This window comes from Phodopus roborovskii, unplaced genomic scaffold (assembly GCF_943737965.1).
Source record: "Phodopus roborovskii unplaced genomic scaffold, PHOROB, whole genome shotgun sequence".
In the NCBI taxonomy this organism is placed as follows: domain Eukaryota; kingdom Metazoa; phylum Chordata; class Mammalia; order Rodentia; family Cricetidae; genus Phodopus; species Phodopus roborovskii.
Genome location: NW_026126514.1, coordinates 23,695,355 through 23,720,266, shown reverse-complemented (window position 1 = coordinate 23,720,266; position 24,912 = coordinate 23,695,355). Strand labels below are relative to the sequence as shown.

Here is a 24,912-nt window from a genome sequence, read left to right as displayed (position 1 = left end):
CTGGGTTGAACACAGGACTTCATGCATGTTGAGCAAACACTCTAGCTACAGACTGAACCAAGATTTTTATAAATTCAGTGATCTTTAAAGGTAATTCAAATGAAGCATGTTTTCAGCCGCTTGGGGCCTGAAGACTGGGTCCTCCATCTGTTAGTTCTGCCATGGGCAAGACTGGTCTATAAAATGATAAAATGTCTCTGCTGTTCTCTGATCCAGGTTCTCCACTGCGCTGGGACATCAGGTAGATAGATGCCTAAGACCCCTGGGAATCCATGTCTTCTCTCCCCCCCCCCCCCCAGCTTTATCCTTGGTGAAAAACTTCCTGGTTCCTTAGACTCACATTCCTGCCAAGTCTGCCCACAGCAAGCTTGTTGGGTGGGTGCTATTGCCACCTGGTGGGCATGTCTTGTCTTGCAGAGTCTCTCTCATTCATCAAAATGGATACAAAGTAGCAAGAGGATGATGGGCATTCTGGCTGTGACAAAGCCATCTGCTTTGGCTACCCGGTTGATAGCAAATCAGTATCCCATAGCCTTAAGGAGCTTGGGAACACCTGGGATACAATTTAGCGCAGCTTTAGCCTGCTGCTGTGCTTAACCTCATCACTGGGGAGGTCAACCAGAAAGCCAGTGTCTGGGTAGACTATTAGAACTGACTATCATGACTACTCCCAGTCCTGTCACTTCCCCTTGCAGGTAGTTCTGGGTTGATGAAAGGGAGGTGGTCCACCTCCAGTGGAGTTGCAATCACAGGACAGGTTCCTGCAGAAGAGCTTCTGGTGGCAGGGTCAGTGCCTTGAGAGACACCGAGACAGGAGCTGCCTTCATCCCTGCTAGGAGGTCAAGGCTGGTCTGTTAGACACAGCTCGGGGAGAGGCCACCTTCAGCAGCCAGCAAGCCTCTGCTGTTGTGACAGCAGCTATACTGCCAAGGTGTCGTCATCCCAGCCTCTCCCTGGAGAGACACAGAGATCCCGGCCTTTGGGCTGAGCTGGCAAGCTAGCCTCAGAGTGACTTCAGACAAGGAAGTTGACATTCCCACTCTTCCCAACGCCAGAGCACTCCTGCTAAAATGGCTGCAAAAGCTCTTTGGTTTGGTTTTCAAAGTCTTGCTCATTATCTTGCTTAGCTTCACTCCGATGAGATAATAATTGATTCACAATCGTGTGGTTATAGATAGAAACAGTAGCAAACACTGAGCACAGTTTAATACCAGACACTGTGAGCTCATCTCGTTCTAGCCTGACACGAATTCTGTGAGCTAACCTACCCTACTGGGGGAGAAAAGTTGAAAAGCAGATTTGGTCCATGCTCACGGTTAATATGACGGCTGGTGTTGGATTCTGCACTCTGGGCTGTTACTCACTTCTTTCCCCTCAAGGGGACTGACTACACAAAGAATGCCAAAGACTCAAGGGTGAAAACTACCAGCGGAGGCCAAAATGCACGAGAGGTTCAGGGCCATAGGAGAAGGACGCTGCCGCTTTAAGAGCAATTTGCCCCATCTTGGCAGGAGATGGGTGACTAGGCAAACCCTAACCTCCTGCCTGGCCGGCTTACCTGGCACCCAGCCAGCTCCTGCTCCACCACCTGCTGCATGTCTGTGTCTAATGTTTCCGGCTCAAACGCCACGCTGGCTTGTTGCAGCCACAGCTCCAGCTCGGCCACCTGGGTCTTGCAGGCATGGAGGACTTCTGTGGGCTGAGGCCTACTTCTTTCCACTGTGGCCTCAAAAGCTCCTTGTTCGTGTGGAAAGTCCAGAGGTGCAGCCTCAATGGAAGGTGTGGCACCCTAAAATGAAGCCAAAGATAATCCAGCCGTGAGAAGCCAGGAATCCAAGGCTTTTGCACTGGGGGCCTGGAAAGACCTGGGGACCTGCAATCCCCCTTCCCGCCAGTAAAAGGAACAAAATAAGGACAGAAGGAGGAAGAAAAGAAAAGAAAAAAATGCACCTCTACACTCATAGCAACAAACACGTGACCTGGTGGCACAGGTTTCCAAGCAGCCAATCTGCATACACACAGGTACAGTATTCCTGGGCACAGAGGCGGAGAGTGAAGATCCCCGGGAGACAGGTGAGAGAGAGTGTGTGTGTGAGGGTGTGTGTCCCAAACACTTCAGGGGACTGGCCAGTGCTTAAAGTTGTATGACACATGATAACTAAGCTGACACTGCTGTGCAAGCAGGAAAAAAAAAAAAAACCTCAAGAAGCAAAAGCAAACACCAACACCCCAATACCAACAAAATGCCGGCAGGGCTAATAATATACTGAAATCAGCTACACAATTGTGATATCTTCCCAAGTAGCAAGATTATGTTTTCATTTTTCTTTATTCATCTAAACGTCTCTCTATTCAAAACAGTGTGGGTCAAAGTAAGGAACTTTGTAGTGTAATAATGCACACCATTTCCTCCAGAGAAAAATCCCTAAAATGACTTTTGTGTTTCTAGACTCTCAAATGTTAAGAACAGACTACATTAATACAAAGTTTAAATGAAGTGTGATATATCCCCTGTATTGAAACAACTGGGTTTCTTACCAAAATACAATAGCAAACTTTCTCCCTGATGTATTTGTTAGTTTCAATGTGGAGATAAAGATGGTTTCAGCAAGTAGACTTGCCTGACACTGTAGGGCCTACCCTCTCCCATAGTACTCATAGAGGACATCGATCTTTCTAGAGAAATCCTTTGGGAATATGGATTTGCATTTTAACCTGTAAAAATACTGGTAAAAATACATTCTGTGTTAATTAAAATTAAAACGAATCCCACCAATTTTCCACTTAAGATTGTATGCAGACTGGTAACTACCTAATGAAGCACAATTTGGGACAAACAGCAGACTTCCAACAGGAGTTGCTCCTACCTCAAAAATGTAACCTTGGAGGGCTTATATTTTCCTGATACCTACTAACTTTACATGGACTTGTTCTTTTCCAGTAAAATGCTATTTCTTAGGCTTGGTGCATCCTTAGTGGTAGGATGTTTGCCTGTCATGTGAGAGGCCCTGAGTTTGATCTCCAGTACCTCAGACTCCCTCAAACAACAACAACAACAACAACAACACACACACACACAAAACAAATTTTCTCCTGCCTTCATCTACTTATTCTACAGTTTTCTTCTAAGGGCACCATCTGAAAGAAGCCTTCTTTCTCTTCCAGAATCTTTCCCAAGGCTCCTACACCAGGCCCATTCTTGCTCCTGGCTTCAGTGATCTTTGCTAAGGCAAAAAGCTGTGGGAATTACTGCCAGACATCAATTTCTAGCCTGATAAATTACATAACTGATTACACAAATAACTGATGTCTTATTTCCTAGTTTTGGGGTATGACTATACCTTAGTGGCAAAGACTGAGACCTTTTTTTTTCTTTTTTTCTTTTTGCTGACATTGTCTGTTAATACTAACCAATGAATCCGTGATAACTAATTATTACCCATCTTCTTAATTTACTCAAAATTTTTATATGACCTCCTCTGGTGGCTCAAAATTCTAAGTGGCGGTATTAAGCTGTTCTGCTTTCTTAGCACCTTACCTTACTTAATGAGGAAATGAGCAAGCTGGATGACTAATCTGCCCTTTATGTAAATCTGAAAAGAATCCAAAGGGGTGGGGGTGGGAGGCAGAAGGAAAAAAACAACTACATGCAACCTTGGAAGAACTGAAAGTGGCCTCAGGGTTCTCATGGAAGAGCGCTCCCCCATACCCACATTTATTGTTTAAGTTCTGAACCTTGAGCCCAGGGATGGTGATCAGTTCATAGCCTCCTATCCCATAAAAGCACTTCTGAGAAGTGCAGGTCTGGATATAGGCTGTTAGCACAGGGTCACAGGTCAGCACAGGGTCACAGGGCTCTGTGATCTTCAAATCAGAAGTGTTAGGTTGGAACCTCCAGCTCATCCCTGCATTATCTGGAAAGCCCCATCTCTCCCCATCTCTCTCTCTCCAATCCACGCCCTCTCAGAGAGCCTCTGAACAAAGGAAAGGCACCAAAAACCCAAGCTCTGAATTCTTGGTGGCTACTGCAGCTTTCTCCCCTGAAGTTGCCAGCTGCCCAAGTCCCCACCTAAAGCGTTCAGCTTTTGACCATACTTGGGCACAAACCCAGCTTGTGATAGACACATCATCACCCCATTGCTTACTACCTATATAATCTCTCTGTTTTATTTGTGGTCATGGCTTCTCCAGCCTCAATCTCTGGGACTGAAGAACCCACCTGGGAGTCACTTTGCTTAAATAAACTTGTTATACTTTTTCAATTCTGGCTTACTGTGTTGGTGGAGAAACCTATTATGGGAGTCAGAAAACCTATTAAGGAGTCCTCAATAACTTTTTGAAACAAGAACCCTGCTTTGTCTGCTAGCCCTAAACCCTGAAGACCAAAATCATTTCAGCAAATGTTTTATATATTGCTTGGGGGGGGGTTATTAAAGATGTTGCCACAAGTGTTTGCTACTAAATAAGAATTCTGTAGGCTCTCTGATAATAAACAAATGTTTCCTTATCTTATATTGGTATTACTTATTCTTAATGAATATGGTGCCCAAACCAGATCCTTCATGCCACAAACTCCTCCATTCCCACGTACAGATGAAGAAACATGGGCTTTGCTTTGAGAGCTTATTTAAACAGCTGGGGCCAACACCTTAAGTGCAACCACAATGCAATATCCAATTTCACTATGCTTTTACAAGGTACAAGCCTGTGTTCTCCCCCATTTTCACAAACTCTCTGACATCCAAGTTAGACATCTGCTTTGGTACGCCACTGATCTAAACCCCAGCTTCGAAAACTATGGGTTGTGACCCTCAATGAAGTCCCACAAATGAATGTACCTGTTATGAAAAGTCTGGCTACATAAAAGGTTTCTGGACATCGGATTATCAAAATAAATCGAATATGAAACAATGAGGACAACAAACCAAACAGGGAGTGAGCTGTAGGGAGAAGGCTCAGTGGGTAGAACACGCTTGCCTTACAAGCCCGATGCCCTGAGTTTGATGCCCAAGACCCACATACAAAGCTGGATGCAGCAGACTGAATCTGTAATCCCAGCACTCACTCCTAGGGAGAGATGGGAGGCAAGACAGCAGGGCTGTTGGGAAGTTCAAGGCCAAGAGAGACTAGCTTCAACGTGGCAGAAACCTGACAATCCCCCACCACCCAGAATGTTTCTCTGCTGATCAGTAAAGGCCCACTCCCTTGGCTTTAAACAAGCAAATAAAACCCAAACAAGGCGGAAGGCAGGACCCAACTCTCAAACACTGTCCTCTGGTTTCCACATACGCACTTTAGAATACACAATGCCCAGGTCACATCATGCGATCTCACTGAAATCTTGGTCCTGGAACACACAACATACACTTTATAATGTACATATTGTCATCGCACGCAACACCAACAAATGCCCCCCCAAAAGCCTTGGCCCAGATTCAGTGCCACTGAATCGTGTAAATTCCATATTTTTACTGTAAAAAGTTTTCTGCTCTTATAGCAACTTAATGGTTGTGAACCAGGATTCCTGGAGAGAACTGTCTGCAGAGACCATTTGACTGATTAGAGATTAGAATGGTGTGGTCCATCGTGAATTTACCTGTTTCAGGCTACTTTTAGCTGCTCTTTTCCTCAATAGCTATCCCACCTCTATGTTAGAACCATCAGGTACAAACTTCTTGAAATATATTACTTAGCAGACTACTAGCTTCCAACAAACAGAAAATGTCCCAGACAGCACCTGAAGCCTACAGAAAAGCCTCCCCATCTTGCCGTAACTATCTTTCTGATGCTCTCACCAGTGAATTTGAAACTTACTGTAATACGGAAAACAAAGACTTCTAACATTTTCCTGCCGTTATTCTTCAGCATATATCAAAGTGGAGTGTCCGTGAACTGTTATGTTAAAATATATACTCAATGTCATGGAGCTGGAACACACTACTGATTGATGAGTGAGTCAAAGAAATCAAGAAGAAAATCACAAAAATTCCTAAAATCAAATGAAAATTAAAAATGACACACAAAAACCCTGTGCAATACAATGAAAGCGGTTCTAGGAAGACGTTTACAGCTACAATTGCCTACATTCAAAAACCAGACAGACCTCAAATAACTTAATGCTCAGTATGCAAAAAGAAATTTAAGAACAGGGTGAAATTAATGAAATGTAAATGAACAAAAACAAAAACAATACAAAGTATTAATGAAACAGAAAGCTGGTTCATATATATATATATATATATATATTTTTTTTTAAACTGCATGTGCACTTGTCAGTACACAAAGAGACCAGAAGTGCTTCAATGGAGTTGAAGTTACAGGTAGTTGTGAGTTGTTCACATGAGATCTAGGAACTGAATTTAGGTTCTGTGGAAGGACAGTGTGTGCCCTTAACTGTTGCACCATCTCTCCAGTACCAAAAGGTTGGCTCTATAAAAATATTTAGACAAAACCTTAGCCAAACAGAGTTTGAGATTGAAAAAAAAAAAAAACAATGAAAATAAGAAAATCATTATAAAATACCTTTAAAATTTATAGTTCACTAAATTGGAAAACCTAAAAGAAATGAATAAATCTCTTGAAGCATATGACCAAGTTTAAACCAACACAAGATGAGAAATTTGAGCAGATATATAATAGGAAATGAGATGAAAGCATTAAAAACAAAAAAACAAAAAACAAAAAAAGTCTTCCTAACAAAGACTCATAATCATCTCAATAGATTCAGAAAAAGTTTTTGACAAAATCTAAATCATAAAAGCTCTGAGGAAATCGGGAATCAAAATTCCAATGCTATTCAAAACAAACAAAAAACAAAAACAAAGACTCAAACAAACAAAAAGCAACAAAAGAAAAAAAAAACTATCTCATAATTCATATTGGGAACGCAAAAGACCCAGGTAGCCAAAGCAATCCTCAGCAAAAGGGATAGTGTTGACTTTCCTGACTTCAAGTTATACTACAGAGCCATAGTAACAAGGGCAACATGGTACTACTCCAAAACAGACATGATCAATAAGATAGAATGTAAGACCCAGCTATAAACTCACACACCTACATCTCCTGGTGTGTGTGTGTGTGTGTGTGTGTGTGTGTGTGTGTGTGTAGTACATGCATACATGTGAAGGTGTGTGCATACATTCATATGCAGAGGACAGTACAGGATGTTGGGTGTCTTCTCTATTGCTCTACGATTTATTTCCTTGAGACAGGCTCTCCTAGTGGAAACTTGCCATTTCTGCTAGGCTGGCTGATTCTGCCTGTTCCTGCCTCCTAATGTTGGGGTTATAGGTATATACAGTCATGCCTTTAAAAAAACAAAAACAAACAAACAAAAAAACCATAGTTGCTGAAGATTTGAACTCAGATCCTCATGATTGCACAGCAAGCACTTTTACCCAGTAAGCCATCTCCTTAGGCTCTATCTTCTTTTAAAATAGTCTCATGTAACTCAGATTGGCATTGAACTTACTTTGTAGCTGAGAATGAACACCTGACCCTCCTGGTCTTTCCCTCCCATATGCTGAAATTACAGTGTGTGCCAATGTGAAGGTTTTATGAAGTACTGGAATAAAACTCAGGGCTTTATATCCACTAATCAAGTATTTCACCAAACAAGCTACATACCAGACCTCAGCACTGACTATGATGAAATCAACATATAAACTCTGAAAAATGTGAAGATTTCTGTATCCTGCAGAGCCCAGTGCTCAGCCCAAGTTGCAGTTCTTTATGTAAAAATAATCAAGTATATAAATCTCACTAGCATGCATAATTGCTTTCTTTTTTTTAATGGTAAAACTATATGCATATCAAAGAATTGTGGGGAATCTTTAAATTTTGGGTGTGTGTATGTGCATACACACATATATGCAGAGGCCAGGAGGAGTTGGGTGTGTCCTGCTTTATCACTCTTCATATTACTCCCTTGAGGCAGGGTCTCTCACTGAAGTAGGAGCCAAGCTGAAGCTAGCGGCCTCAGCTAGCCTCCTGTTTCTACCTCTGAGTGCCAGTGTTATAAGCATGTGTAGCCACATACGGCTTTTTATGTTGGCATTAGGGATCGAAACTCAGATCTCTATGCTTGCACACCAAGAACTCTTACCCACTGAGTCATTTCTTCTACCTTCAAAGAATTGTTTAAAAATAGATTTGTGATTTACTTATCAGTAAGTATCTGACGTTATACCTATTTTTATAAACCTGTGTACCCAGGTTGAGTAAAAGCTCAGGCACAGAAGGGTCTTAAGTAGAAGTTGAAAAGTTCTAACCTATAGGAAAGGGCTGCACTTAAACTGCAAGTTTAATGTTCTGGCTAACATGGCAAAATCTCCTTTAAACTTATCCATTAATATTTCATTCAATTCTAAAAACACCTGCACATCTTCCACCCATCTCATAGCATCAGTAACTGCCTGAAGTGCAATGCCTGCATTTAGATCTGACACATGACTTAGAGTCACAGATTTATCTATTAAATATTTATTTTCATGACACATGGATTGGAAATGACTCAGAATTTTATTGAGTACTGTAATCTTCACTTAACCAATGCTCTTAACTTCTAAAATAAGAAACTGAAGCTGACACATAACTGATGGCTTGGGCTGCCATCTCTGTGGACCCCCACTTATCCCTCTCTGGAGGTGGTATGCCAGTGAGATGGAAATGGTGTCAAAAAGAGCTTTGGAATCACCAAAGGGCTGTCCCTGCAGTGGCCAAAGGTGGCATCTAACTGATTTTTCAAGAACCTATCATAACTGGGTGTGGGGGTATAGTCCTACAACTCTAGCACTGGGGAGGTTAAGACAGGAACATGGCATATCCAAGGTCAGACTGATATACAGCAAGCTTATCTCAAAAAACATCATACCAACCAACCAACCCACCAAAAATCCAACCAACCAACCTACAAAGAATCCAATCATCCAACCAACCAAGAATCCAACAACCAACCAAACACCCCACAGAAGCTGTGCTAATAAGAAAACAGAAGCATTTAATTTTCACAGTTGACAGCCATCCAGCCATACAGTTAAAAAAGTCTAAATCAGGAGGCATAAGAGCTGGACTTCAAACTTAACCCTTAGTAGCTATAAGGCTCTGGAGACTTAATGGCTTTAAGCCTCAACGTCTCCATCTGTCAAGTAGGCTGACAGTGGCAGCTACCTAACATGGCTGGTGTGAGGATTAAGAAAGATAGTGTAAAAACCTCAGTGCATGGCTCACTGTAAGCATCCCCTCAGTTTTGTAGTATTCTCCCCGCCTTTCTTTTTTCTCCTCAGTGGTACCATTCAGGGTAAAAGACCTTGCAGAGTGACCATACCTGGAGAAGGACAGATTAAGCAGAATTTCTGGAGCTAAACATAGCCAAAGCAGTAACCTCTCTCTCTCTCTCTCTCTCTCTCTCTCCCCTCCCTCCCTCCCTCCTCTCTCCTTTTCTCTCCCTCTTTCTCTCTCTCTCTCACACACACACACGTGTATATATACATATATATGAAAGGTTTTATATATACATATATATGACCTATATGTATATATCATATAGGCCCTTTCTAATACACACACACACACACACACACACACACACACACACACACACAGACTGTGTATGGGGTACACATGCCACAGCAAGTGCATTTAGGGCAATTCTGCAGAGCTGGTTTTCTCCTACTTTTATATGGCTTTGGGGAATTGAACTCACGTTGCCAGGTTGTGCTGCAACTGCCTTTACCCACAAAACCATCTTGTTTTTTTGTAACTGTCTTAAAAAGAACAGACTAGGGGCCAGAGAGATGGTTTCACTGTTTACAAGCATTTGTTCCTCTGGCAGAGGATCCAGTTCCAGTTCCCAGTACCTACAGTGGCTAAAGATCATCTGTAACTCCGTTTTCAATGGATCTGATGTTCTCTTCTGACTTCTGAGGGCAATGCGTGCATGTGGTGCACAGACATACAGGCAGGCGAAACACCCACATGTAAAATAAGTATAAATACTTCTAAAAACCAAACCAAACAAAAAAACCCAGAGCAAACCTGGCTCGTAAAAATCAAACAACCGTGAAACAATCAAGCAGGCCAACAATTTTCCTGGACTTATGCTAAGTACTGCCTGTGGGTCTATCCCTCCAGTGTCTGTCACCTTGCCGGCAGTGCTGTTAGGGAGATGGAGGACGGGCGGCGAAAGGGCAAAGAGGGAAGACAGTTTGATAACCAGTGCTCATTTTTCTAATGACCAGACAAAAGATTAAGGAAAAAGACATATACGTACAACCCCATATGAAAAAAGAGCTCTTTAAAAAAGAAAACACAGCAAAAAGCACCCCTGGATGTCTTTTAGGAATTCTGCAGCCGTCTCACTGGAACTTCAGGTCCCACAGTGCCCTGCGGTAACCCTTCTTCAGAAATGCAGTGGGTTTCAAACTAGGAAGTTGGAAGGGAATGTACTGGGGCAGCTCCTTACTCTCTTAGAAGTCCCTGTAGTTTACCCTCTGAACCTGATCCTCTTTTGTCAACACGAGGTAAGTATTAACTTGCCTCTTACAGTCTCACGATTAAGCAACAAAGAACATAGACGCCTTTTCTGAACGGGTCCTTGATCAGTGCCTGCTTTTCTCAATTTTCACCGATTCCATGTGTTGCACACACGGATTAAAGGCTCAGTCATCAACTCAAGCTCTGCTTCAGGCTGATAATGAACAAATGGGAAATGGAAACATCAGATGGTAAAACCTGCATCGGGACAGTCGACAGCATACATGAGGATGCTGGCCTTCACAGGAGCCTTGTGGCTCAGCACCCAAATCACTGCAGAGGTCGCTCAGACAGCTCTGGGCAACTGTGGGTGCCGGTCTGGGAACCCGAGTTGCCAGCTTATGGCTGACAGGCAGGGTCTTACCTCTTCTGCTTGGCTGAGCTTCGGGGAAGGTTCTGGGCCTTGCTCAGTGCTTCCTGAGTCTGGTGCAATCATGTGTGCCATGGAACTGTCACAGGTGCTAATTCTCCCGTCTGCCTCCTGTGGAGAGAAGAATCAGCTCCTAGCCAGGCTCTCCCCTGCTGCCAGGAGCCCCTCTTCTGCAGCTGCTCATTTACAGTTCGCCTGCTAGCACGCAAGGTCAGGTGCAGCAAGCAGTTGATTGCATATGATTCTTTGAAAGTCTTTTTGCTGTGGGTTTTTTTTTTTTAAGATTTATTTATTAATTATGTATACAGTGTTCTGGCACGTAGATGGCTGTGAGCCACCATGTGGGTGCTGGGAATTGAACTCAGGACCTCTGGAAGAGCAGACAGCGCTCTTAGCCTCTGAGCCATCTCTCCAGCCCCTGTTGTGGTGTTTTTGTTTATTTTTTTAAGGTTTACCATATTATATTTATGTGTATGTGTGTACACCTGTGTGAGGTTATATTATGTCAACCATGTGTGTAAAAAGGACTAGGCAAGGAAAGGCAATTCTGTAAATATCCAACAGTATTTACTTTTAAAAAAAATATTGATTTTTTAATAGTGTTCTCAATATACTCATGATAAATATGTGAGGCAATGCATGTATGAATTAACTTGATTTAGCCCTTTCATAGTGTACAGGTATTTCATCATGCTGTATGTCCCAAGTATGTACAATTTCATCAAAAAAAAAATGTGGCAGGAGCATTTCCTGATCTAATCATTCTTTCAAACAAACCCTTCGATTTGCTATCATTTTTGGTCTCCGTATGGGCCACCGCGAAGCCTTGGAGATGCTAAGGGGAGATGCTGAGGGCACAGTGAACAAAGAGGAGCATGGGAAGAAAACCCAGGCAATAAGGAGTTCTGACAGCCCCCATGGCGACTCCCCCAGTTACCTGCACGATGGTGGCGGAGGATGAGGATGCGCCATCCTCCTCCAGGTCCTTGCTGTGCTTCCACGGAAGAGACGAGGGTGCAGAAGAAGGCTCCGCTCTCTTATGTCCATCCTAAGACAGTAGTCAGTGGGTTAGCAAAGGGAAAAAAATTCCTTTCCACAGCCGGAGCCCCACTCAGCTCCTTCAAACAAGACTCAACCTATTGGGCAATTTAGCCACCAGCCCTGCTCTCCCCTACCCCATGTCCCAGATATTTCCTGCACTAAACCAGATCTCCAGATGTGGATGCTTTTCTTGAGCCTAAAACAATCCACAATTTTCTTTGCTGAAGAATAATACGCTCATGCCCCACAAAGGGGATCAATCAATGTAGAGTCAGAGTTTAATCTGTCTTGGTAAATGTAATCTTAAGTGGTATGAGTTTTACTTGTCAGGATCACTCCTGCAACCTGATGATTGTGTACTTTTAGTCGTTGTCAAAGACAGTTTCTTTACGTGTGTCAGCTCGAAAGCTTGTAAATGTCTGAGATGAAAATGTGTGTGTCTTCTTTGCTTGGGTCCTGGGTCCTCCTCCAGTCTTGAAATGTTTCCACCATAAAAGGATGTAATTAGACTGTGAGTTGAAGTTGCTGGTGGTTGGAGTACAAAGTAAACTGTCATCCTTCCTTCCAACTCAGTTACCCCATGTGCTAGTGACACTCAGTAGGACAAAAGGTTTGCTCTGTGTGACAATGAGGTCATGGAATAATCTATGAAATGAGCAAAAAAAAAACTGTCCTGTGGTCATGCCGAAGGCCTATAGACTAGGCTGCTGCTAGGGGCTTTATTCACATAGTATGTACAATGCTGAGTTTTGAGTATGAAATGGAAATTAGTACCAAGGTTAAGTCTCTCTCAACCAGTTACAATGGAGCAGTAAGAATTAGCTGTATTAGCTGTGAAAACAACTCATGTCCTTGACAATACTACTCTAAAAACAAAAACCGGTCTCAAACAGTTATTTGCTAAAAAACAAAAACAAACAAACAAAACCACCGAACCACATACTCTCAAAGCTCCAGAGGAGCATTCTGAAGTCAGAACACAACAGAGGACTCCTTTGCACAAACAAGTGCCTCCAAATCACACTTACTCCACTCTCCAGTGACCAAGAGAGTTTAGATGAATGCAGTAATATTAATAATCGAATAAGTACTTCAGTCTCAATTGAAAAAGAAATCAACATTAACTTTAAACATTCATTTAGAGGTGTGGTCCTAGACAGTTTTAACAACTGTTGTCCTGGGAGTTGGAGAAATGAATGGTTCAGCAGTGAAGAGTATGTATTGCTTTTACAGGGACTGAGTTTGATTCCTAGCACCCACTCTGGGGTCTGTAACTCCATTTACAGGGGATCAGGCGCCCCTAGCCTCTGAAAGCACCTTACACATGTCATGGGTATATTAACCCCTTCCTCCCCCTCTCCCCCAGCCAAAACAATTTTAAAAAATAATAGGTCTTCTTTTTAAAAACAAAGAAAACTGATTTTCCTTACTTCACTCTTCACGGAGCTCTCTTCTGCCTCCTCCTTCAGCACTGGCAGGAAAGACATGGAGCTTGTTCTGATCAGCTAAAAGGAAAAGCACAAGAACACCTGTAGTTAGGCTGTGGACTAGCAATGGCATGCTGGCCTGGTTGCATTTTTATGTAACTAAATCTTAATGCATTATACAAGATGTCCACCCACGCCTGCCCAAAGTCTCTGGGCCTTGTGCCTTTCAGTTCTCCTAGCCAAATGTCTCACATTTGCATGATCCCTAAGGCCCCACACCCCTCATTTCTTTGCCTTTCACTGATGTGGGCTCAGAGTGGTCTCGATGCAGGACCACTTTTGAGTCTGCAGTAGGGTGACTGTTCTAAGGCAGATGCTTCAAAGGTGGTTCCCTCCCACACGCACGTGGAATTTCCTAAGTGTGTCTTTAGGTTAACTCAGGTATAGGAATGCTGGGGTTGTGTTCAGAGCAGACACGCCCTGAGGATTTGTGCTCACCAGTAAACAACCTCAAGTGGAGAATTTCCACTTAAAAAAATTCCTTTACTATGGACGACGACTTCGCAGGTTGTTCGGGTGGAAAGTTATTACCCATTAACTCTCCGGGAAATGTGAGTCCAGAACTAAACAAAAGCCATGCCTACCTTCCTGTCTGAGGCACCCCGTTCGGCAGCCCCGCCCTCTTCTGAGGGGCCTGAAGACAGCTCATCTCCTTCTCCTTCTTGCTGTTCTCTCTTCAGGTGTTCGTGAAGGTTCAGTACAGCGGTCTTCAAGCCCACCAGCAGATCTTCCTTCTTCTGGTTTAGATTCAGAATCTGCTCTTCCAACCCTTCCATCTCCCCCTGTACAGAAGAGTTGCGGGCATCATTTGAGGGAAATCGGAGCAGCCTCTGGATGCTCCCAGGAGCCAGAGTGCTTCAGGACCAGGGATGCTTACTGACCTGGTCCGAGGCTACTGGGTTTTGTAAACCCAGTAACTAGTTCCTGGTACTGTATGGCTACTCGCCCTGGTTGGTACTGCTAAAGCATAGGATTTATAACTGGTAGGACTCCTTAACCCTTCATAGACCTTGTAAAGCAGGAGGCTCTGGGAGTTGAAGAAAGTAGGGGAACTTGTAACATAACATCACATCCACAGGTGACTTATGTGCAGTCAGGGCAGGGATCCAGTGCCACAGTAGCTAACCCCAGAGCCAGGGCCACAGTAGCTAACCCCAGAGCCAGTGTCATATTGCTAACCACAGGACACAGAGACAGAATCCCCATGGTCAAGAACCACCAGGCTGCAGTTTGATAAACATATACTTCCCACTTTGTACACAAAATATTACAAATACATGTTCCTATGTTTCCCCAGGAAAAGTCTTAAGTCTAACATTTGAGAACCCCCAAGAAAAAATTAGACACCTAATTTTTTATCATCTTTGATATTACTAAATTTGTTTACTTTGTCTACATGCCTAGCGTCCTAAAAAAAAAAAAAAAAAAAAAAAAAAGCTAATCAACTAAAATAAGGTAATTCATTTGCAATGAAATTTAGTCTGGGAATGATGGGCAGATGATTCCAAGCTAAAGACTATTACTTCAGGAAGCATTATTAATATGTGCAAGTAAGTTTTCCTAGATATGGACAGCCCACTGTTTGCCTACTAGGATTGTGGAATGAGAGGTTCCTAGATTTAGTAGGAATTGTGGGGGACAGTTACTCTGACCCTCCAGCACCCTTCACCTAAGCTCCTTTCAGAAAGCTCCAAGTCATTAAAACTTCTCCCTGCCTGGGGGTGGTTAGCTCCAGTGATAGAGTGCTTGCTGGCTTAGCATGTGTGTGACTGTTAATTGCATCTCAAGTACACACACATACAACACGCATAAACATACCACACACCACATACACACATACACAACACACATCACACATACTTCTAACACATCTCCCCCAAATTTCTCCTTTAATCAATATCCATAAAATCACTAAATTGTGTATGCAACTATGTCCATGGATACATGTGCACATAAATGCCAAAGGTCAATCTCAGAGCCATTCATCCTTAAAAACAAACAAACAACAAAAGCAAAACAGACAAAAAATAAAACAAACAAACATACAAAACAAAAAACCCAGGGTCTTATTATGTAGCCCTAACTGGCTTGGAATTCACTATGTAGATCAGACCAAGACTTAAACTCACAAATCTGCCTGCCTCTTCCTTCTTCATGCTGGGATTAAAGGCATGTGCTACCACGCCCAGCCATGTATCTTATTTTTTGAAACAGGGTCTTACTTGGTAGAAGCCAACAAGTAAGTAAGGTCGAATGGCCAACAAGGCTCAGGGATCTGCCTGCTTCTGCTTCCCCAGGCTGAGGTTACAAGCACATGCCACAACACTGGTCTTGGTTTGTTTGTTTCCAATTGGGGTCTGGGCATTGAAATCAGGCTCACAAGCACAGTCATCAACTAAGCTACCTCCCTACCCTCCACCCCCACAAATCGTTGGATTTTTACACGCAACAAAAGTATATATAAGGAAGAGCTCTGAAGTCTAGAGTAAGAAGGTGATGTCCATCAAGTTTCAGCTAGTGTACGACAGGGCCAAACCCATGCTTCCTCATGACTCATGGCCTCTGGCACTCATTGCTAAACGAATACCCCTATGCTGCCCGTAATGAAATTTCCCTACCGGCAGAGTTAATTCTGAGTTGACTATGGTTCATATTCTACTTTTAATGAACATCACACTTCAACAAAGATGCTTCCAACAAAAGCAATACCACAGCCATTAGAATAAACCCAGCGAAACTGAGACCTGTTTGATGTAGGCACAGACAGGTACCAAACCACCATCTGCACAGTGGTATCCATACCAGTTAGGAGCCACTAGTGGTGTCCAAAGCTGAGAGCCATAGTCCCCAAGGTTAATGTCATTCCCATATTGTTGCTAAAATGTTATTGACCACTTTTTCTATGTTGGCACTTACACTGATAGCGCAAAATGGATGGGGGCATCTTTCATAAACTGATGTAGGTGACACCAGTTATTCATGGTAGGAAAAGTACGCCAATCTCATTTAAGGATGTCCTTATTGAAAGCATACATGTTGGGGATCAGTAGCAGAGCACTCATCTAGCATAATCAATGCTCTGAAAACACCTTTGATATTTGGGTAACAAACAAAATGCGAGGTGTGTGTAAAACATTTTGCTGTGTCCCAAGTACAATAACTGAAAAGTACTTCTAGGAATGCGTATGCTGCAAACTGAACCCTCATCCCTTCTTCTCAAAGAACATTATTCTTACATGAAATAAAATAGCCAATAAGCTATACTTATATGCTAAAATGAGACTCTTCAAGATTTTTCTCAAGAAGGTGTCACATAATAACTGTGGGAACACATGAAGCTTGGTAGTGGTGCGTGACTCAGATAGTATCCTTTACATGGCCCAGCGTGACATGGCAGTATCATCTATGGGTAGGAGATACAGCACAGTCACCGCGCTTGGACGGACTAAAGAGTGTGAAGAGTGCCTTGACGAGGCCTTGGAGCCCATTCACAGTTATCCCCGACTTCCTGTTTGTTCTGTTTGTTGAGTTTCAGTGTAGTGTTAAGGGAAAAAAAAATAAAAACATTAAAAAAATAAAAATAAAACCATGAAAGCCTGTGACTCGTGTTTAATCCCACCACTCAGGAAAGCAGACACAGAGGCTGGCAGATCTTTGTGAGTTTGAGGCCAGCCTGTGCTACACAATGAGCCCTTGTTTGCCATCATCACCCCAGAAAGACAGATGAGTAATCACATTTGAAGAGTCTCATTTCCAAGTAGGCAGCTTCATGCTCTCAACTACGTCACTATGTTCAGTCCACCTCATGAGTATCAAATCGTCTGGAAGCGCCAAGGAAGAAGTCTACTTTTTCTTGGGTCAGTTCTATTTGCTCCTTCTTTCCTGACATTGCCAACCAGGTGCTATCTCTGTCTCCTTGGTCCACCATGGTTCATAAAAGCCATGGGCCTGTGTTGTGTGATGTGCCTCAAAGCACACATGTGTCCTATGTGTGCTTTCCTTCATTTGTACTTATGCAACAAATGCTCTTTGGAATCTCGAGTTATAAAGTGTTTGAAGAAACTTGGTACCCTCACCCTACCTACTGAGCTGACCACACTGTGCCCATATCATCAATTCAGCAGTAATGGGCTGTGTCACCTCAAACCTCTTAACTTCACCTTTCATGTTAAGCAAGTTGCCCTCGCTCTGCCAGCTAGCAGATGGCAAAGCCTTGTTTTGAGAACCACATTAACTGCCTGAGTGTGTCCATCAGACAGCAGGAAAAACACAGCTCTCATGTCCTTGAACTCTATCACACTCTTTTAATACAGATGTGCCAATATAAAACCAAAGACAGAAAAGGCCCTACCCATAGAGTTTTATGGCACTAAAAATACAGCCTGATTATCTATGATCCTTCATTATGACAGTGTTCAGTTTAATTACCCCTGAAGTTCAGCCAGCACACACTGCTTGACTCCTATCCCAATACACTAGGTCAGGGTGTCCAAGCTACATCAGCATCTTGGACACAGAGAATATGCTAACCAACATGCACCATACTGAGAGTATGGGGGCACCTTAGAAGCCCCACCATAGGATTTAGAAGCCTACCTAGTTTCTGGGACTAGATCTCAAGTTTAGGGGTCAGAATGGCATTTTGATGACACCACAGAACCACCAATTCATGAAATAAGAATAGAAAGAAAATTGTTTCATTTGGAAAACGGATGTCAGGCATAACACTGTCATACTACAAAAGATTCTAGACCCCAAGGGTATAAATTAAGAGTCTACGGGCTGGGCGGATAGATGAATGATCAAGACATACCTGTAGTGAAGGCAGACTGGCAGCTTGGTTTTGTGACAGATGTTCCGGGGAGAACTCAGCTGAATAATTATTTAATATCTGTTTCAAATTTTCTATTTCTCCATCACATTCAGCAGTCTGTTTTATGACAACCTATAAAATAACACCCCCCCCCCAAAGAGTACTGTTAACATCTAAGGAATAAACAAGCTATATCTGTTATCTATCCGATCCCAAGTTCCAATAAAATGTAGAGACTATGCACCCACACACATTCTAATAGGAAACAGAATCTTGATAAGATAAGAAATCTATATTATTTTGCATTTACTTGTATGGATGTGTAGGGGGAGTTGTACTAGTGGAGGCCAGAGGACAACTTGCGGGAGTCAGTTCTCTTCTTCCACCATGTGTAGTCATGGGTCAAACTTAAGTTGCCAGGCGTGGCAACCAAGTGCCTTTACCTACTGAGCCATCTTGCAGGTCCCCAGAATACCCATGTCTAAATAAATAAAATTCCAAATATAGTTGTATTCTAAATATTCCTGAATTCATACTCAAAATCTACAGAGCAAATTCTTCATGTTGAAGCCTAATCTACCCACTCTCCTAGACTCCAGGGCATCTCAGCAGGGCTCGGGGTATAGGGCCAGGCAGTGGCAGTGCATGCCTTTAATCCCAGCACTTGGGAGGCAGAGGCCAGCAGATCTCAGTGAATTTGAGGCCAGCCTGGTCTACAAAGCTAGTTCCAGGACAGCCAGGACTATTGTACAGAGAAACCCTGTCTCAAAAACCAAAACAAAAAGCCAAACAACAAACAAACAACCATCAACAAACAAACAAACCCCAAAGAAACCATCAAATTTGATCCTTTTTCTTTCACTTAACAAACTATTTCTAACAAGGTACAGCAATGTTAAATCATGTTCCCTCTGTGGGTATTAGGAGAAAAACATCAGTTGATCAGTTAGGTCAGAGGACGGTTAATCTACGAATCAGGGAATACAAGATCCTCCAACTTTATACAGTTCCCTTAAATGTAGAGGGAACTGTATAAAGAATAAGATACAGCACTTTCCAAAGCAAGAGGTGCAGTGTCTCTGCCAAGTGGGGAGATTGTATGTGGAGTCCAAGATTGTTTTAATAGGGCTGGAGAGATGGCTCAGGGGTTAAGAGCACTGGCTTCTCATCCAGAGGTCCTAGGTCCAATTCCCAGCACCCAAATGGCAGCTCACGACTGTCTGTAACTCTAGTTCCAGGGAACCTGACGCCCATGGCAAAATACCAATCAAAGCACATAAAATAAAAATTATTTATTTAATTAAAAAAAAGTATTCTAATAATTTCTGTCCTATGGGCGTGGCTTTTGCACTAGGAATATGAACTAGAGTGATTCTATCTTGAGATCAGTGGAGTAACAAAACTTATAGGCGGGGTGGGAAGGGTGGGGGGTAGGGGGGTGGGGGGACCCTCCTGAGAGTGATGGGAAAATGTTACCGAAAGGCAGAGACCCTCAAGATGGAGAACAACAGAAGGTTCAAACACTAAAATTCTCACTTTATTACATAGGAACTAACCTTGACACTAGTTAACTCTTCCTTTTCTATTTAAGTCTCCCATTAAGACTTGTGACACAAGTCTCCCCGAGGTGGAAAATGGCCTACCTATGTCAGGAGTTGGGGAATATTGAGGTAATCACAGGAAGAGGAAGTGATTGAGGTGGACAAGGAGACTGCTATGTGATGCTTGCTTTATAGGTCTCCAGAGGTTGCAAGCGCCTTGATCGGGTTTGAACTCTCTTTCCCTCTGTTTCACTCACATAGATCTTTAATAGCTGTATTAACTAAACAGACCATAGAAGGCTAATGTGCTCAGCCAGAGCAAGGGTGAGAAACATGGGGGGTGTGGGAAACCATTTATTTATTAATTTATTTATTTGAGACAGGGTTTCTCTGTGTAGCCTTGGCTGTCCTGGAACTCACTCCGTAGACCAGGCTGGCCTCAAACTCACAAAGAGATCTGCCTGCCTCTGTCTCCTAGGTTCTGGGATTAAAGATATATGAGAGAGAGAGAGAGAGAGATGGAGATAGAGATATATGGATATAGATATTTGAGATATATATATCTCAAATGCCACCTCTTGGGGAAATAACTGCTTTCAATTAAACTTGAAAACTACACTGGCTACTTGTGTTATCCTGTCAACTTAGTACAGGCTGGGGTCATCAGGGAAGAGAAAACCTCAACTGAGAAAATGCCTCCATCAGATTGGCCGTAGGTGAGTCTGTGGGTTATTTTTTGATTGATGGTTGATGTGGGAGGGTGCAGCCCATTAGGGGCAGTGCTGCCCATGGGCAGATGGTCCAGGGTAGTATAAGGACACTGGCTAAGCAAGCCAGTAAGTAATGCTGCCTCCATGGCTTCTGCTTCAGCTCTTGCCTCCAGGTTTCTGCCTTGGCTTCCCTCAGTGGACTATGACCTAGGATAGGCTAGCCAAGTAAACCTTCCCCCACACCCCCACACCCCCAAGGCTGTTTTATCACAGCAATAGAAATCAAACTACAAGAAGAATTAAACCAACTTTTACTGAACATTTCCATGCAGACAGCAAGTTGGCTTTGGTCATAAACCGCTCACCTTCAATAACTCATTTTGTTCCTGAGTCACATTTTCCAACAGCTTCACATCTTGTAAGAGCTGATTTGTCCTCTGAAACACAGGCAGAGGTTTGGTTCCTGTCTGAGGTAGCCTCAGTTCCATTTGGTAGGTCATTATCTCAGCAATAGTTTTTTTCATGGGATGGATGTTTTCAAGTATGACCTTAATGGCAGAAAGACCAATACATGAGTGAAAACAGAAACAAACAAACAAACAAAAGCCACACAAAAGACCATGCAAGTTTACTTAGTGCAGATTAAAATAGTTGTAATTTAGTGTTGATCCTTAATGTACAATCTCAATTAAAGATATTTTATTTTTACTTTTAATTGAGTATATGCATGTATGGAATGGGGACTGCACATGGATGCAGAACCTGCAGAGCCCAGAAGAGGGGACAGGAGCCCCTGGAGCTGGAGCTACGATGTGGTACTGGGAACTCAGGTCCTCTGCAAGAGCAGTAAGTATGCTCAGCCACTGAGCCATCTCTACAGCCCCGTAGTTTCAGTTTTAAAAGCAGTTTCTTAATTTAGATTTAAAAGAGCTATCGAGGTATGATCGTTAAGGGTCTTAGGAAAGAACATCTGGGGAAAGACTAACTTCCAAACACTACATCAGCATTCAGACAACTGGTTCCACACTTCCTCCCCCCTCTGTATGGAATCGTGCCTTAGTTCTGTATGCTGTCCTTGGGCAGGGCATGAATCTTACTTCCAAAGTAAACGTACCTAGCCTAGGATTTCCTGCAGGAGGTTAAAAAAAAAAAAAAAAATGCTCCCTGGATTGAACAGAATTGTCTAAATTTCATTTTACTATAGACCTCATAGATAACACCTCATTTAACCCTGCAAGGGTCACAGGTTAGGAGACAGGTTCCCAGAAGGAAGAAGACTCAATTAAGTTTAGATGGCAAGAGACAGGGTAAGACTAGAACCCAGCTCTGCCTGCCCTCAAAGGGCCTGCTGTGGACAACGAGGCTGAGTGGGAAGGTCAGCGCATTTGCTGATACTGTGCTTGGCTCTCTATAAGCCATACTTAGCTGATGGTCTCAGCACCAACACACAGAGATAAAAGAGAAAGAAGTTCAGGAAATAAATATTCAAAGCCAGTAAACACTATTGCTGGGGCCAGACACCCTCCAAGGACTCATGTAGGCAATCAAGGCCTTGGGAGCGCAAACATACAGGGAACTAGTTTTCCTATTGTTACATAGGGAACACTATAAATGTGACTCAAGTGGTTTTCTTGGAACTGGCTGCTTTTTTACCCAGTACCTACATGGTGGCTCACAAATGTAACTCCAGTCCTAGGGAATCCAACATCCTCTTCTGGCCTCCAAGGGCACTGTGGGAATGTGGTGCATACACATACATTTGGGAAAACACTCACACACATGAAATAAAAATAAATCAAATCTCAAAAATATTTTAAAGATATTTTATATGCACATACAGCTATTCCCAGCCTTATTTGCTATTACTCTGATGAGTCTAACACTTTGGGTCACACCCTATGTTTACATATGTTTAGGCAGACAGTAAGTATTGTTAAAAAAAAAATAACTTTCAAAAATGATCCATGCATACCTCCCCATGCTTGAGATGTTCTTCAGGTGAAAAATCAAATATTTCTTTGGATAACAGGATAGCTTTGATTTTTGCAACCTTTTTCTCCATTGATTTTACTTCAGACTCAATCGCAACCACGTCCTAGAAGTTTAGAAACAAGACACACTCATGTACCACATGCTGCATTGCATAATATTTTGTTATTAATTCTAATCTAGTACTTAACCCAAAAGGTGGGTGTTTACGACTTACACTGCTTAAAAACTAATAGATGATTGCATGGTTTAAAATGAAAAGTTTTTGGTTAACAAGGCAGTGCATGTCTTTAATACCAGCACTGAGGAGGCAGAGGCAGGTAGATCTCTGTGAGTTCGAGGCCAGCCTGGTCTACAGGGTGAGTGCCAAGCCAGCCAGGGCTATACAGAGAAATCTGCCTTGGAAAACAAAACAAGACAAGTTAGTCTACACCACACTAGATAGCACCGTGAAGTCAAGCTATCCATAGGGCCAAGTTTCAGTTACTGAGGAGAACAGAAGTTGGCATGTTTCCAAATCAACTTCTAAAATAAACTCTCAGTTACTACAAACTCTTCAAATTTATCTTTGGAATGTGTTTAACTACATAAACACAAGTGGGTCTGGCATTTTAGAAATTCCCATCACTTTAAGTTAAAGAAACGATAAAGTCACCCTTCAGAAACAGACAAGGAGCTGGAAAACCCCAAGGTTTTCTTATCCACCCCCTAATGAGCTCCTGCTGAGCAGAAGGCTGCAGAGTGATGCCATGACCTACTCCGGTTAATTAAACACAAGGTCTTTTGTCCAATGGCGGATTCAGTGTTAATGTCCATAACTGGGCCAAAAACCTTAAAGTGAAATGCTAGAAAAAAAAAAAAAAGTTGAAATATGTGAGGGAAACCCACACAATGAAGTGCCCTGACTAACAACTGAGAGCTTGAAACTGAGCTTAGCATTCAAGATGCAACAGAATAATGAGATGGCAAGGGAGGTTTTAAAAATGATGCAGGAATGCTGAAGGCTTCAAATTATAGCAGTTTGCAGTTGCAATACTGAAAAAAAATCTTTATGAGTAAAATAATCTACAGTAACTTTTCAAAGGAACACATCTAAATTATGACAAGTCAGATTACATTGACTTTTATTTTTTCACCTACTGTTTAAGAAGCAATGCCAAACTACAGAGTGCATCTTAAAGCCACTTCCATCAAAAACCACAGACACACGCACGCTGCCACTTTGTTAAAAGCTTCAGCAACCAAGAATTGACCCCAGGATTGGTTGGAGCGTGAATTAGAACAGTGTGCTCATTTATCAGGGTTCTTCATGTTGCAGCTAGACTACTCTGGGTGAAGGATGAGGACATGTGTGCAGTTGTACAAAGTAAAATACAAACTTAAGAAATAACATCAACTGAAATGTGTCTGTGCTTCCATAGGATTTGGGGGCATGGCCTGGTATAATGTGCCAGATAAATTGTACACAGGAAACAGGAACCCACGTCTTTGCTGTCACTTACGTCTGCCACCTGCTGGATGTGTGGCAGGGCGTCCACCAATTGCTGCTGTAAAGCTGCCACTTGGCCACTTAACTCTTGGATGGACTGGATTAAGTCATCCGTTTCAAAAATGACTGACAGGTCTTCCAGATCCGTGAAAACTGAATGTAGAAGACTGTACTTCTGCTCAGAATCTTCCAGAGCCATCTAGAGACACAAGGAGAAGAGGGGAAAACACCAAGTTGATGAAACGAAGCAACCATCATTTTCAGATCCAGTAAGTGTAAACTTTATCTAAAAAGTTCCAAGTCCTAGGCATTTCTGTGTTTAGAATGAAACCAATGAACACTCTATTGTCAGCACCGGTTGACTTGAGCATCTACTGGCAGACTGTCAGGTAATAAATGTTGGTTGTCTGAAGTGTCCACATTTTCCTGTAATTTTTGCATAACAACAGCAAAAGCACAGAAGCAACCCAAGTATCTGTTAGCCAGCAGAGGAATAAACAGGCTGGAACAGTATTTGGCAATGGAAAGAATGAATTACTGATGGCCGCAATAATGGGATGAATCACAGGTGCATTATGCTAAGTGAACGTGCAATTAAACAAAAACCTGGCTGGTGATGGCGCATGCCTTTGATCCCAGCATCTGGGAGACAGAGGCAAGATCTCTCAGTTTGAGGCCAGCCTGGTCTACAGAGTGAGTTCTAAGACAGCCAGGGCTACACGGAGAATCCCGTCTTGAAAAACAACATCAACAAGAAAAAATGAGTTAAGAGACTTGCCATGTAGCTTAGGCTGCCCTTGAATTTTTGGTCCTCCAACCTACCCTTCTAATCACAGGCTTTACAGTGGATTGCTACTATGCCCAGCAAAACAAGCTTTATCATGCTTAGTGGAGCGTGCTGCCAGTCATTTAAATAAATTCCAAAAGAAAAGGAGACAG

At 42.7% G+C, this 24,912-nt stretch overlaps 1 protein-coding gene across 1 annotated transcript in view; it reads right to left on the bottom strand.

Moving 5' to 3' along the window:
* The window catches only part of Syne2 (spectrin repeat containing nuclear envelope protein 2), a 255,798-nt gene that overhangs the window by 90,560 nt on the left and 140,326 nt on the right, over positions 1-24,912 (bottom strand). The window contains exons 57-65 of the mRNA XM_051196009.1: positions 23,987-24,172; positions 22,468-22,590; positions 20,861-21,043; positions 18,245-18,376; positions 14,016-14,213; positions 13,375-13,449; positions 11,841-11,951; positions 10,898-11,014; positions 1,559-1,789 (exon numbers count right to left, since the gene is read on the bottom strand). Coding sequence (XP_051051966.1) covers positions 1,559-1,789; positions 10,898-11,014; positions 11,841-11,951; positions 13,375-13,449; positions 14,016-14,213; positions 18,245-18,376; positions 20,861-21,043; positions 22,468-22,590; positions 23,987-24,172 — 1,356 coding nt within the window. The remainder of the gene's footprint in view (positions 1-1,558; positions 1,790-10,897; positions 11,015-11,840; positions 11,952-13,374; positions 13,450-14,015; positions 14,214-18,244; positions 18,377-20,860; positions 21,044-22,467; positions 22,591-23,986; positions 24,173-24,912) is intronic.